This window comes from Triturus cristatus, chromosome 3_1 (genome assembly GCF_964204655.1).
Source record: "Triturus cristatus chromosome 3_1, aTriCri1.1, whole genome shotgun sequence".
Lineage (NCBI taxonomy): Eukaryota > Metazoa > Chordata > Amphibia > Caudata > Salamandridae > Triturus > Triturus cristatus.
The window spans coordinates 108107058-108119553 of record NC_140583.1 but is presented as its reverse complement, the minus strand read 5'-3'; the positions used below and the strand labels follow the sequence as shown (position 1 = coordinate 108119553).

The window sequence follows — 12496 nt, the reverse complement described above, 5'->3', positions numbered from 1 at the left end:
AGAGGTTTACACCAACATCACATCACAACAACGTTACCTAGACAGGCATTGTGCAATACTTACTTACTTGCATTTATTCACTCATTTTAAGTATTTGGTGGCAAGTCCTCGTACCAGCTCCAACTGCGACAGCTCTCATGTCCAGCTTGCCCGCAGTACACTGCTCTCTGCTGCCTGTCTACCTGCTGCCCTCCGTTTGTGCCTCCTCTGCTCGTTTTTTGCTCTGTTTTGCCTTTTCTGCTCGTTTTTCTGGCCCAGTTTTGCCTTTCCTGCTCGTTTTTCTGCCTTCTGTTTTTCATTTTCTTCTGCTCGGTTTTTCATTTGCTGCTCGTTTTTCTGGTCTCTGTTTTGCCTTTCTGCTCGTTTTACTGCCCTCTGTTCTGACCTCTTCTGTTCTGTTTTCCCTTTCTGCTAGATTTTCTCTCCTCTGTTTTGCCTTCTCTGCTTGTTTTGCTGCCCTCGTGCCATTTTGCCCTCTTCTGCTTGTTTTTCTGCCGTTTGACTTTGCTGATCGTTTTTCTGTTTGACTTTGCTGCTCGTTTTTCTGCCCTGTTTCGCCCTCCTCTGCTCTGTTGCCTTTCCTGCTCGATTTTCTGCTGTTTTACCTTTTCTGCTTGTTTTTCAGCCCTCTGTTTTGCCTTTTCTGCTCACTCATTTTTCTAGCCTCTGTTTTTTGTCTTTTCTGCTAGTTTCTTCCCTCTTCCTGCCGTTTACCCAAGACCTGCCTTTTTGGAGACCTCGCACCCCAGCTCCCACATACCCCCAGTGTTATTCTCTACAAAAGCTGATCCATTGATTAGTATATGGAAAGCTCAGTGCTAATAAGCAGTGGCGTATATTGTAGCAGGAGTAACTACCATGTGCTGTACAAAGGGGAGGATGTGCTTTGCCTGATTGAGGCGAGATAACAAAAACCATCGTACCGTTTGTGACCATGAGCTATATAAATCTGAAAATAAACTTAGTTGACAAATTTTGTTTCAGGAATGTTTTACGCAGATTTGTTGCACATGCAGAATCAGTATGCACAAGAACATTCTGGTGACATACATACTGGAACTAAGGGGGAAGTTATGATTAGAACCAAGGTTAATGCCATTGTAGTATGTGTGGAAAGAAATCAAAACATTAACTTAGTAGTGTTGCAACTGAAAATATTCCCTTGGTAGGCAGGAGTCGAGTATCCAGCTCAGGTATATGAACAAGTTGTACGTTTATTATAAAAAGTAGCCTATACGTCATTTGGTTAATGCTCCACCAGGGACAGCATCATCTCTCCCCAGCCCATTTTCTTTTACTGCCAACCCAGCCGTCCAGTGAAGCTACACAATATTGGCATGCAAACCCATCCACACAATTCTGAAAACTCACTCGTGCAAGGCCACCCAGCACCCATACAAAGAAAAAAATGGATTCAACACACCTCCACCACACAAAAGAGCAGGGGAACACCTCAGCATGCTGCACTCAGCCTCTACGGCAAATCCTTGCAGGACCGCTGACATGTGCTTGCACCAGTCTTATAATAATCTCTCCCTCTCCACTGCATGCAAGCACAGGACCAGGGACATACACTGCACTCATCCTCAGCTTTAAACCCTTGCAGGACCAGGGACATTTACTAATGTCACAAAATCTACTGTACTCATTCGCAGGACCCGATACTGCACTTACCCTCTTGCAGGACCAGGGACATTTACTATGGAACTCAATCAAAAATACCTGTCATGCATACCGCACACACCTTTGTCACCAGAGTTACAATTGAAGACACTCTCTTAGGAGATAGGGGTCAGGGAGAAAGTGCTCTTGGATAAACAAGCTGTAGGCTTAATCTAATAGGTAAGTTACTAGTTACTTATTGAACGCCTGACCAGGTGCCCAGCTCAGTCCGTTCTTTTACACTGCCAACCAAGCTTTACCTCAAAATTGCATGACCTCATGGCTTAGCAAGCATGACAAAGGAAGGAAAACATAACAAAATAAAGCTTGGTATCCTGTGGACAAAGGAACATTTTCTTCTGAGAAAATGGCTTCTACCATCTCTCTGGGACAGCCACATAATTTGACATGCCTTGGTTATAAGCATACAAAACTTGCACTATACATAAGTACTGAGAAATCTCATTGGTCAGAGAAATTCCAATGCAAACTATTTTTCAGGCATTAAACTGTGGGCTCATTATTGTAACAACAGAACTCATGGGATTCAACAATTAGCTTGATAGATGGCAGAACTATTGCTGCATAGGAAGAAAGACATGGTATTTTGCTTTGTTCAATAATCAAGATTTTGAGCGTGCTTGGACAGGAATACAAAGAAGGAAATCGTTTTACTTTGTTAAATCCGATATTATCTGACTTATGCAACTATGCTCAAATGCAATTACAAGGGAATAAAAACTAAACAACAGCATTAATGTTCATTTGTTGTGGCACCTATCATACTTATAAATGGATAAAATGTCCTAGATTAAATTGAAAAATTATCATGCAATTTCTTTCTCATAATTTATGAATTTATTAGAATAGCTTAATATATATCAAATGTGTTTAAGTGTTGGTAAAGACAAGTCTTCAATCTTTTTCTGAAACTATAATATTTAAATTAAACAATCAGGAACTACAACCAAGTGTGTCCCTTGTGAGATTGGAAGAGTTGTACCCTGACCATAGATCCAGATCAAAGCATGTTCCCAGAAAGGTTGGATTTTCGCCCATTTTTTTGTGAGTATTATAAGTGTCCTGCTTAACAGCCTCCTGTATGCTACTTGCTCGCAAAGGGTAACTGATCTATTAACAGCTTTGATAAAGCAGTGATACTCTGATCCTGCAAACTAACCCACAATAACTCCTTACTACATTCTCAAAGGACTGAAATAAGTCAATGAGCTTCAACATGATATATTTACTCATCATATTAAAGGATAAGACACAATAGCATGCTCTTTGAGTTGTAAAGCGAGAATGTTTTGTGACAGACCAAATTCATGAGAAAAGGATTTTTCAGGCTTCGCCCATGTATAAGCAGCGACATTTAAAAAAAATCCTTACAGAACTTCCTGATGTAGGTTGTAATATATCTCTACATCGATGCAGGTGCAATCATGTACACAATCTGATGGGGACTACACTCTGCTATTAGGAATCTGGAATACTATGACACACTACAAGGGGCACTCATTGGAGGTGTCCTGTCCACCCTCCTTCTCCTACTCTTGTTATTATGTCACTAAAATATATTCCCACTCTCTTCTTCATCAATGGTCACTCCGTAACATCTGTAATTCCTCAAGAGATAAAACCCGGTTAAGGACTGCAAACAGAATAGTAGTATGAATTACAAGAAATTATGGTGGAATTAAAACAAGTGTTTTTAGTGTCTGCATCTTACTACGGGTTATGTTCTGTTACTCGGGCCCTATGCCTCCAAGTACACAAATTGCATTAAGGGTTGGCATTAGCAAGGCTGTGTCATCACTATTGCAAATCTCATGAAATTAAATAACCCTGACCAGCCATGAGGGTGGAAAGCAAAACCATACCAGAGATATGACATTAGAGGACATGGTCCTCATGAAGTTTCTGCACCCTCACCAGCGAAGTCCTCATGGTTGTCTATCACCAGCACCCAGCCCACCTACAGGATAAAAGGCCCTCAATAAAGCAAAACTCTCAATCAGCATACAAAATGATCACTCATGCCTAGGTTTTGAGAATGTAAGGGATCTTACCACAACTGGTATTTAAACACTAGTGATAGAGGAAGAGGTATCTAAAAAAGTAAAATAGATTTTTCTGTAAAAGACAGTGACTTTGCACGGGACGACAGCACATTTACATGAAGATTTCTCCACTTATAGTGTCCTAAATTCCTACTATGGCAGTTTGTTTGCTAACTCATTTAAAGAGGCTGAACGTGCTGCTGTGTATGAATCTGGGGATGCACAAACCCATGAAGTTTGCCAACCAGTAGGCAGAATGCTGAACCATGTCAACCATGACATTTGCTCACATGATCTCACTAAGTGTTCCTGTTCAGAAAACACAAAACAAATACCTGCTGAACAAATAAAGCAAAGTTTACCGAACTTCAATTGCAAAAAAATGCAACTGTAGATCCCTAAATATACAGCACATGGCCAGTCCATAACAAAACCCAAAAACAAGGTGTGTGTCACTGAGAGCAGGCTTTTATGCCCAAAGAAAACACACTAGCCAATTACAAGCATACTAATTATCAGCCAGCTCATTTGTAATGTTCAATCACCTTGAACCAACTTGCTGGTAATGTGAGAAGAAGCACCGACTGCTGCTCTTCCAACAGCCTCATACAGATCTTAAACACTGTTCTACGGGTTAGTGACGAGACTAACTATTGCTTGTTATTCACAATAATAAACAAACCTCTAAATAAGTCAATTCAACGTTGTGTGCATTTTGTGGGAACATATAAAATATCACAACTGCAAACAATCGCACGCAGCTATCTGCGGAGGCTTTGAGATGGAAAAGGAATTTTCTAGATTTTGGGGCACTAAATATCTGCCACTAAGAGTAAGAATGTTTACTTTTTTAGGCTAAAAACATCAAACTTGTCGGTGTAAGACTTACAGCAGCTCTATTCTGAAGACCAAGTACTCAATCCACCACAGAATGCTATGAGGATTGCTGTTGAGAAGGTCTTGGTAAGTTCTTGCGGCCTAAACTTAAAACGAACTTATAGCACTCAATTGTGCATCCTATTTAAAAGAGCTACCACGTGTCTATCATGCCCCAGAAATATTCTCCTCTTTTCAATACCAAAGAAATTAGCACTTTTCAAAGAAACAAAATAGAGGTTTGAAGAGGTCTTGTATCACCCAAACTTTACATACACTTTTAGTCCGAAACAAAAAGAACAAAGAATTTTCGGACAGCCAAGAGAGACAACTGTACAGACGTGCCTAGGTTCATGGTGAAAATCTCCGAGTTAAAGATGTTTTGGCAGGTTTTCAATTTTTTTTAATACCCCACTGAAAGACAAAGGCAACTAAAATGAGAAAGAGCTTATCTTTCTTATCACTTGGCTCAGTCTTCTGATTGCTCAGGAGTTCTCACCTTGGCCCACTTCTCTCTCATGATGCAGTTTGCCAATGAACAGTATTGAGCCGCTGATGGTGTCTGCTCCAAAGAAACAAAGAAGAGTTTATACGGGTTTCTATTTGGTTTATTACTCGATCAGATACACATTCAAATTCTCAGTATCGGGCCCTAGATTTTGTTCAACAATGCCAAATATTATGGAGCTTTAAAGGTGTCATTACTGCTCAGCACCAGACACCTCTTGTGATGTCAGTGGGCTCTTTAACGCTACATCCATCTCATCATCGTCCATCATCACCGAGTACTCACACTCAAGACAGAAAAAATAAAGCTAAGTTTCAAAGTGACAAAAGAGTTTATCCCGGACTGCTTGAGGACTTTTGGTCACTGGATAGTCATCTCACCTTCTTGAGCTGGCATTTCCTGTCATTCTTTGTTATTGGACAGCACGGACTGTTGATTGCCATAGCTGGCGTCTAATCCAAACAAATAAAACAAGATTAATAAGAGATCTATATGGCTCTTATTAATTACACAGATTAGGACTGGTGAGTGGGAGATGCAGACAAGCAGAAGATTGTACTTGCGCATATTTAAATTCACGTTAATGGACACTAACCGCAGTGCCTCCTCCTAGCGAAGTTAAACTTTATGTAACACTTTACCGGAAACACAAAGAACAAAAACTATTAGGGTGACAAATAAGGGAAGTGCTCTTCTGACTAACTGTGAACTATTGATCACTCACAAGTTACCTCACCTTCTCAAAATGGTCATCCTTCTCAGACTTTATAATTGGACAGCTCGGGGCTGCAGAAGAAGTCTATTCCGAGTCGAAAAAAAAGAAAGTTATAAGTGTTCATATAGGACGCTTACTAGTTAAACCTACAACCTACAAACATTATGGCTGGATGGGTATTAGGTCAATAACAAAATCGTTCAGATAAATATAAAAATTCAAGTTAATGGACACACTATTCCAAGACTTTTGTTCAGGTGTGCTGTATTTTAGGGAAAAAACCCTAATAAGGGAATCCAAACCCCAAACGTCATGGTACCCCAAACGTCATGGTACACTCCACCCAAATCATCAAGAGTAAAATCAACTAAGACAGGAAGTGGCAAAAGAGTTTGTCTTTGCCTTCTCTTAGACTTTTCATCATTACTAGCTGCCTCACCTTCTTGAGCTGGTCTGTCTTCTCACTCTTTATAATAGGACCAGGTGGAGATGCAGGCGGGGACTAATCCAAACAAATACAAAAGACATATTAGAGGTACTATTCTGACCTTGCTGCTTCATATAGAAGTTATAGACAAAAGGATTCAGTGTGGAGGTTGAAGATCAACAGATACTCATGAAAAGGAGCACATACACTGAGACAACTTGCCTGATCTGGGAAAATCCATCCAAAACAGAGAACAAAAACAAACAAGGGAGAAGAGAGTGAAGAGCTGATCTTTGACTAATCTTAGAATTATGCTCACTCGCTATTACATCACCTTATCGATCTGGCCTTTCCTTTCCCTCTTTGTATTTAAACAGCTCTGTGATGCAGGTGGCATCTAATCCAAATAAAGAAAGAAGGAGTGAGTTAGAAGTGGTTTAATGACTTTTATTTGTTAATACTCTATCAATTAGAAAAGCAGGAAATTGTTCGGATACATATTCAAATCCAGTTTAATGAGCACTTAGCCCCGGGTGTCTACTCAGCTATGCCGAATGTTATGGAATGCTCTGCTAAAAGTGCAAAGAATTAAGGTGGACTAAGAAAGAAGCTTTTTTTTTTTTCTTTTTAAACTAATTTCACATTTTTAATTACTAACTGGTTATCTCACCTTCTCAAACTGGTTTTCCCTCTCATACTTTGGTACTGAACAGCTCATCGCCGCAACTCTCTAATCCAAACAAATAAATGACAGTTAAGAAGAGGCTTATGGAATATTAATTTGCATGTGACTTCTAAAGGACCCAATTTAGGGGAAAGGAGGAGGGAATTCTTCAGACATTTTTTTCAGGATTACGGTAATGGTCACTTAGTCAATTTGATACTGTCCACCAAACACAAAGAAGAAAGACAACAAAAGGAGGGAATGACTAATTAGCTTACTGTGGGCTGATCTGAAGACTTTGGATCACTACTAAACTTTCTCACCTTCTCAAACTCGCCTTCACACTCAGAATCTATGATCGAAAAGCTTTGGTCAGCACATGATTTCTGTTCCAAAGAAATAAAAAAGAGATTTAAGGGCCATTTGAATCTGTAAGAGGAAATTAGATCTTTTATCAAACTTAAGAGAGAGATGGTCATGCCCATTGATGTCTAAGCCTTGATGCTTCAACCTTAGCCCACCTTAGCATTGGTTCAACAGAAGCCCTGCTATGACCATGATCCATGGAAGCCTAGACAGACTTAACCATGTTAGAAAGTGGACCATGCCCACTCCCCAATTTGACACCAGTCACAGCAATGGCATTTTGGGGAATTGAGAGAAAAGCAAAATATGGGGGCAAGAAGTGGTTTAGAGACTTGTGACGGTATACTCCCCTTACTCAATTAAGTGAAAACATAAGAGCCATCTGGTCTAAATAGAGTGATATGGCTACAGGAGCAAACAGCAAGACCTAAAGAGGCGTCCATTTAATGGACGGTTTCCCTCATCCACCAAAAGTGGCATGCTTCATTGTTGGGGAACTTCTTTGCACTATCAAGTCTACTCATGGTGCGGGCTACAACCCCCCTCACAGAGAGGGAGGAGCTCAGGGATGTTTTAATTGCTAGGAGGGTATCTAATAAGTACCCAATGTGAGCTAAAAGGCGTGGTGAGAGATGAAGTGCAGCAAGTGAGTGGGTGAGTATAAAACTAGCTACAGGGTTCGTCGCACATCTTTATTCAGGCGAGACAGTGCTAGGATTAAAAACAAAGGCAGACGAGGACGGCAGGGAATATTAACCAAACATGTGTTCCCAAAAGATTGACATGTTTTGGCCCGTGACCCAGTTGGTGTCATGGCCTTCATCAGGATCTAATTAGTGCTACTGTAAAGAAGAAGTGTGAACCAAAAGGTTTAAAGAAAATTTCTTGAAAAGAGTTACATAAATAAAACCAGTGATCCAGTCATTTCTGAGTGGTGGATTTACCGGTAGTGCCTGTAGGGAACATGAAAAAATTATATAACCGGTGATTAATTCTTTCGCGAAATAAGTGTTGCGCTGTCCAATAAGCCTAAGTTTCATAAATATAGTTGAAACACCCATTAGAGCATATACTTCTCTACATTTCTGAAGAAGTTAAGCAAAACCAAGTGTGACTCTTGCCGTACCAAAACCCCAAATGTGTGGAAGCCAGTACATATATTATTTTTTTACGGAGTTTTATATTGCGCGAACTTGACCCAAAGGTATCGGGTATCAGAGCGCTTTACATAGCACCAGTTGCATTACATGAGGACACATTCATATATTTTTTTTTTGTTAGGCACGGGGATATGAAGTGATTTGCCCAGAATCACAGGATGTTCAGCGTCATTGCAGAGACTTGAACCCAGTTCCCCAGATTCAAGGTCGACCGCCCTAGCCGTTAGGCCAACTCCTCTCCAGTATATAGAGCACTATTTGGGGTATCTACCATGAGACACTTACCCGCCGCTGTCGAGTTTCAACTTCAAGAATGTATGACATTACAACGCATACATTTACAACGCATGCCTTTACAACTTAGTTTTTACATCGCAACATCCTGTACAACGCATTCTTTTACATCGCATGCCACCACATTGCATTTTTAGAAGCTACCCTTACAACGCATTCCATTACATCGCATTATACCATTATAACGCATACCATTACAACACATGCCACTACATCACATTTAAGGTAAGTGTTGGATAGTGTAGGGGTAATAATTACTATTCTAACTCCAGTGAGTGCAACAGTAGGGTAAGTGTTGGATGGAGTAGGGGTAATAATTACTATTCTAACTCCAGTGCGTCCAACAGTAGGGTAAGTGTTGGATAGTGTGGGGTACAAATTACTATTATAACTCCAGTGAGTGCAACAGTAGGGTAAGTGTTGGATGGAGTAGGGGTAATAATTACTATTCTAACTCCAGTGAGTCCAACAGTAGGGCAAGTGTTGGATAGTGTGGGGTACAAATTACTATTCTAACTCCAGTGAGTGCAACAGTGGGTAAGTGTCGAATAATGTAAGGTTACTATGCGTTGTAATGGTATGTGTTGTAATGACTTGCAATGTAATGCCTGTATTGTAGTGACATGCGATGTAAAGTATGTTGCGATGTAATGACTGTTTTGTAAAGGTAGTGCGATGTAATGACTGCGTTTTAAAGGTTGTTTCCCCAACTTCAGAAGTCTAGGCAGGGGTGTTCAAAGGGCAGTCTGGTTTACAATCAGCAGGATAGTCAGAGGAGACATACTTACAATCATGGAAGATAAGGAAGTGTGGCAACACAGTGTAATAACAGTGAGGACCAAGACTCTGTCAAAAACAAGCATTTGCAATGCAATAGGTCTCGCATTTACACATGTTTGAGCTATTGGCATTGTAAATGACAATGCCTTTTATTTATGTTTTGGTTTTTAAAACATAAATTAAAAAGGTATTGTCATTAAAATGCCAATAGCTCAAACTCGCGTAAATGAGAGACCATTTGCATTGCAAATGCTTGTTCCATTTGTGACATGGAGAAAGGGGCGGGCGGGGGAGGTGGGGCGCAGTTTTAAGAGCGCCAAGATTGGCTTGACGGTTCGGATTGGAAATGTTGTTTTAATATATCAAGAAGCCTTTTTGAAATTGAACTTGAAACAGTAAACCACTGCATAGTTATAGTCTGGCTGAGCAGACCATCCCACCAACCAAAGAAGCACTTATCCCGGTGCCGAAGAAACCTAGACCAGTAATTGGAGAGGGGAAACAGTAGTACCCCTCTGTGGATAAAAAGCTTACGGAAGTGGGAGCAATAAAGACCCGGTTCCAAGCACAGCCTACAAATACACTGGCACAAAGGGAGGTGCTTTCCCACGCGCTGAAAAGCTTAAGAACAGAAACTACCCGCAAAAGGGAAAGAACGCGCGTCGAATAAGTCAAACCACGAAACTCTCGGGTTTGCTAAAAATGTTTCTAACTTCTTTAATATTTCATTAAACAGTCAAACCAAGAAACGCACCAACTTTCAATATTACTATAATATTAAAATAATTTCGTTTGTTTCGATGCCATTGACTTGACTGTGACCTGAAGGTGTCGGTGTTTGACGTGTCCTATACCAGGTTGAATATATGTGCGGCTGTTTACACCTATTAAGATACCACCAGATCTCTCTCAGAAGCTGGCAGGCGCCATTTCAGCCCATCCTCCCGTCTCTTCCATAAGGCAGGTCCGCGGTGGGAAGAGCACACGCTGAGACAGCAGGGTGTGCTGTGCTCCTGAGAGAGAAAAGAAATGAGCCTGTGTCCCTCAGAATAGAGCTCCTGAGAGGCAGGAAGGGCCAGAGAGAGAGGCGAGAGACAGATGAGACACTTGGGGAGGGGGTTGGTCTTCTTTCCCATAAAATCCTTTCCCCTCTACTCGCGAGGTGTGCCCATTTCTGCCCTGAACACGGGCGGAAGAAGTGAGAATCGTGACACAGGAACAAAATATCATGATAGTGAGGAGGCAACTCCAGTGTAGACTACTCAGAGCAAGTACACAGCACTCACGGACAACCAGAATACGGCGCTGTCAGATAATACAAGCACAGTGTGCTGACAGGTGGTGAGGATGGTGTACACGTGGGAACGGAGGCGTACTTACGGATACTGACAGTGCAGCGTCAGTGTACGTGAGGCATGCTCGTAGGTAATGCAAACGCACACAGTCACAGATGCTTGCAGCGTTGTGTTCTCACACTTGCAGTCAGTGCTCAGTACTCACGCACAGACACTGCCAGTGCAGATGGAAGGTGAAACTTCAAGACAACAGGATGTATATACGTACATTCGTTTATATGCACCGAGCACTTTTTTCACACATTGCACGGTTCACACTGATCGGCTCTGTGAGATTATTTATCAGTGGAACGTGATTTGTAAGGCCTTTCGACTCAATTATTGATATTCTATCAAAAGGATGGGGAGAGGACGTGGCATAACAGCCAGAGCTGCCGATTTTGGAACCAGAGAACCAGGTTTGAGTCTCCACGTCGGCTCAATATCCTGCTGTGATTCTGGGCAAAACGCTTAATCTAACGGGCACAGTTAGAGTGCTGTACTCACAGATAATGCTAGTGCAGTGTACTCACACACAATGGACGTGTAGTGCTCTCACAAAAATGACTAATGCAGTGTACTCATAAATAAATTTAGTGCTGCATATTCACAGGTAATGCCTCTAGGATAAATCCAGGCTAGAGTGCTCACAGATAATGCTCGTGCCCTGTTTTTACACACGATGCTAGTGCTGTATGTTCACTATCTGTGCTGAAGGAGCCGCCTGCGGGTGATTCCTCAGGAGAATGTTTGCTCAAACGACTGTGCTTTTCTTTAAAAGGGAATAATGGAAATATTAAACCTTTTAATGCCAAATAATGCAAAAAGTAACACTTGGCTTTAATGAAAGCACGCCATCAAGCCATACATTGTATCCTTAAATAGAGTTTATGTTGGATACGGCCGCACACATGCAGCGCTCGGAAGCTGCACGGACGCTATTTGGATAGTGAACAGCACAGCACCGCCACAGTGCACGGGGTTTACAAACAACCAGGTTGAAGTGCGCAGTATCCGAACAAGACGGGAGAGGGCACCGGACTGGAGGGAACTGCGAGGCCCGAATCAGTAATGAACCGTGAGCTCTGAGTGGATTAGCAAGAGGCCTGCCCGCAGGATGCGGAAACGCAGACGTAACAAGACATCAACAGAGCGGATTTCCCTCTCTCATGAACACTGGGAAGGAGGAAAACAGATTGAGGCCTCCGGTCCGAGGGATATGTATAATTTCACTTTAGGCGATAATAATTCAAAGGTCTCGGGTCATAGGTGAAAGGAAAAGCACCGGTAAAGGCATCACAAAGTCAACCTTTTGCAAAAAGTGAAAGAAATCGCAAGGCTCTGAATGCGACAATACCCTCCCTGTCGCGGCGGCCTCCCTCGATGCATCGCTCTCTCTTCGGACCTTCCTAGTCTGACAGACATAAATACAACTCTTTACACAGCACTCAAACACACTCTTTCAAGATTCAAAGGACGGCCCTCGCCGGGGCCCTCCAGGCCACGACGGAAATATGTATTGAGTCATTTTCAGCTAAGAGCGTACAGGAGCCAGGTCTCCTTTATGTCGCTGGCATCTCCTGCCTCTGGGACTGGGTATCCGCTCTCTTTGTCCAGCAAGCGCCGGAAACAGTACTTGCAAATTGC

The 12496-nt window shown here is 41.8% G+C and overlaps 1 protein-coding gene across 13 annotated transcripts in view; it reads right to left on the bottom strand.

The window, feature by feature from the left end:
- Positions 1-12496, bottom strand: part of APIP (APAF1 interacting protein) — a 205371-nt gene that overhangs the window by 105930 nt on the left and 86945 nt on the right. For 5 of the 13 annotated variants that reach the window (XM_085643500.1, XM_085643503.1, XM_085643497.1 and 2 more), the window contains 7 exons: positions 7239-7301; positions 6922-6981; positions 6586-6648; positions 6264-6326; positions 5846-5908; positions 5490-5561; positions 5101-5163 (listed from right to left, as the gene is read on the bottom strand). The exons of 6 other annotated variants lie outside the window; for them this stretch is intronic. In XM_085643500.1, the coding sequence (XP_085499626.1) occupies positions 5101-5163; positions 5490-5561; positions 5846-5908; positions 6264-6326; positions 6586-6648; positions 6922-6981; positions 7239-7301 (447 nt within the window). The remainder of the gene's footprint in view (positions 1-5100; positions 5164-5489; positions 5562-5845; positions 5909-6263; positions 6327-6585; positions 6649-6921; positions 6982-7238; positions 7302-12496) is intronic. 2 more of the 13 variants (XM_085643499.1, XM_085643498.1) reach the window with 2 other exon arrangements.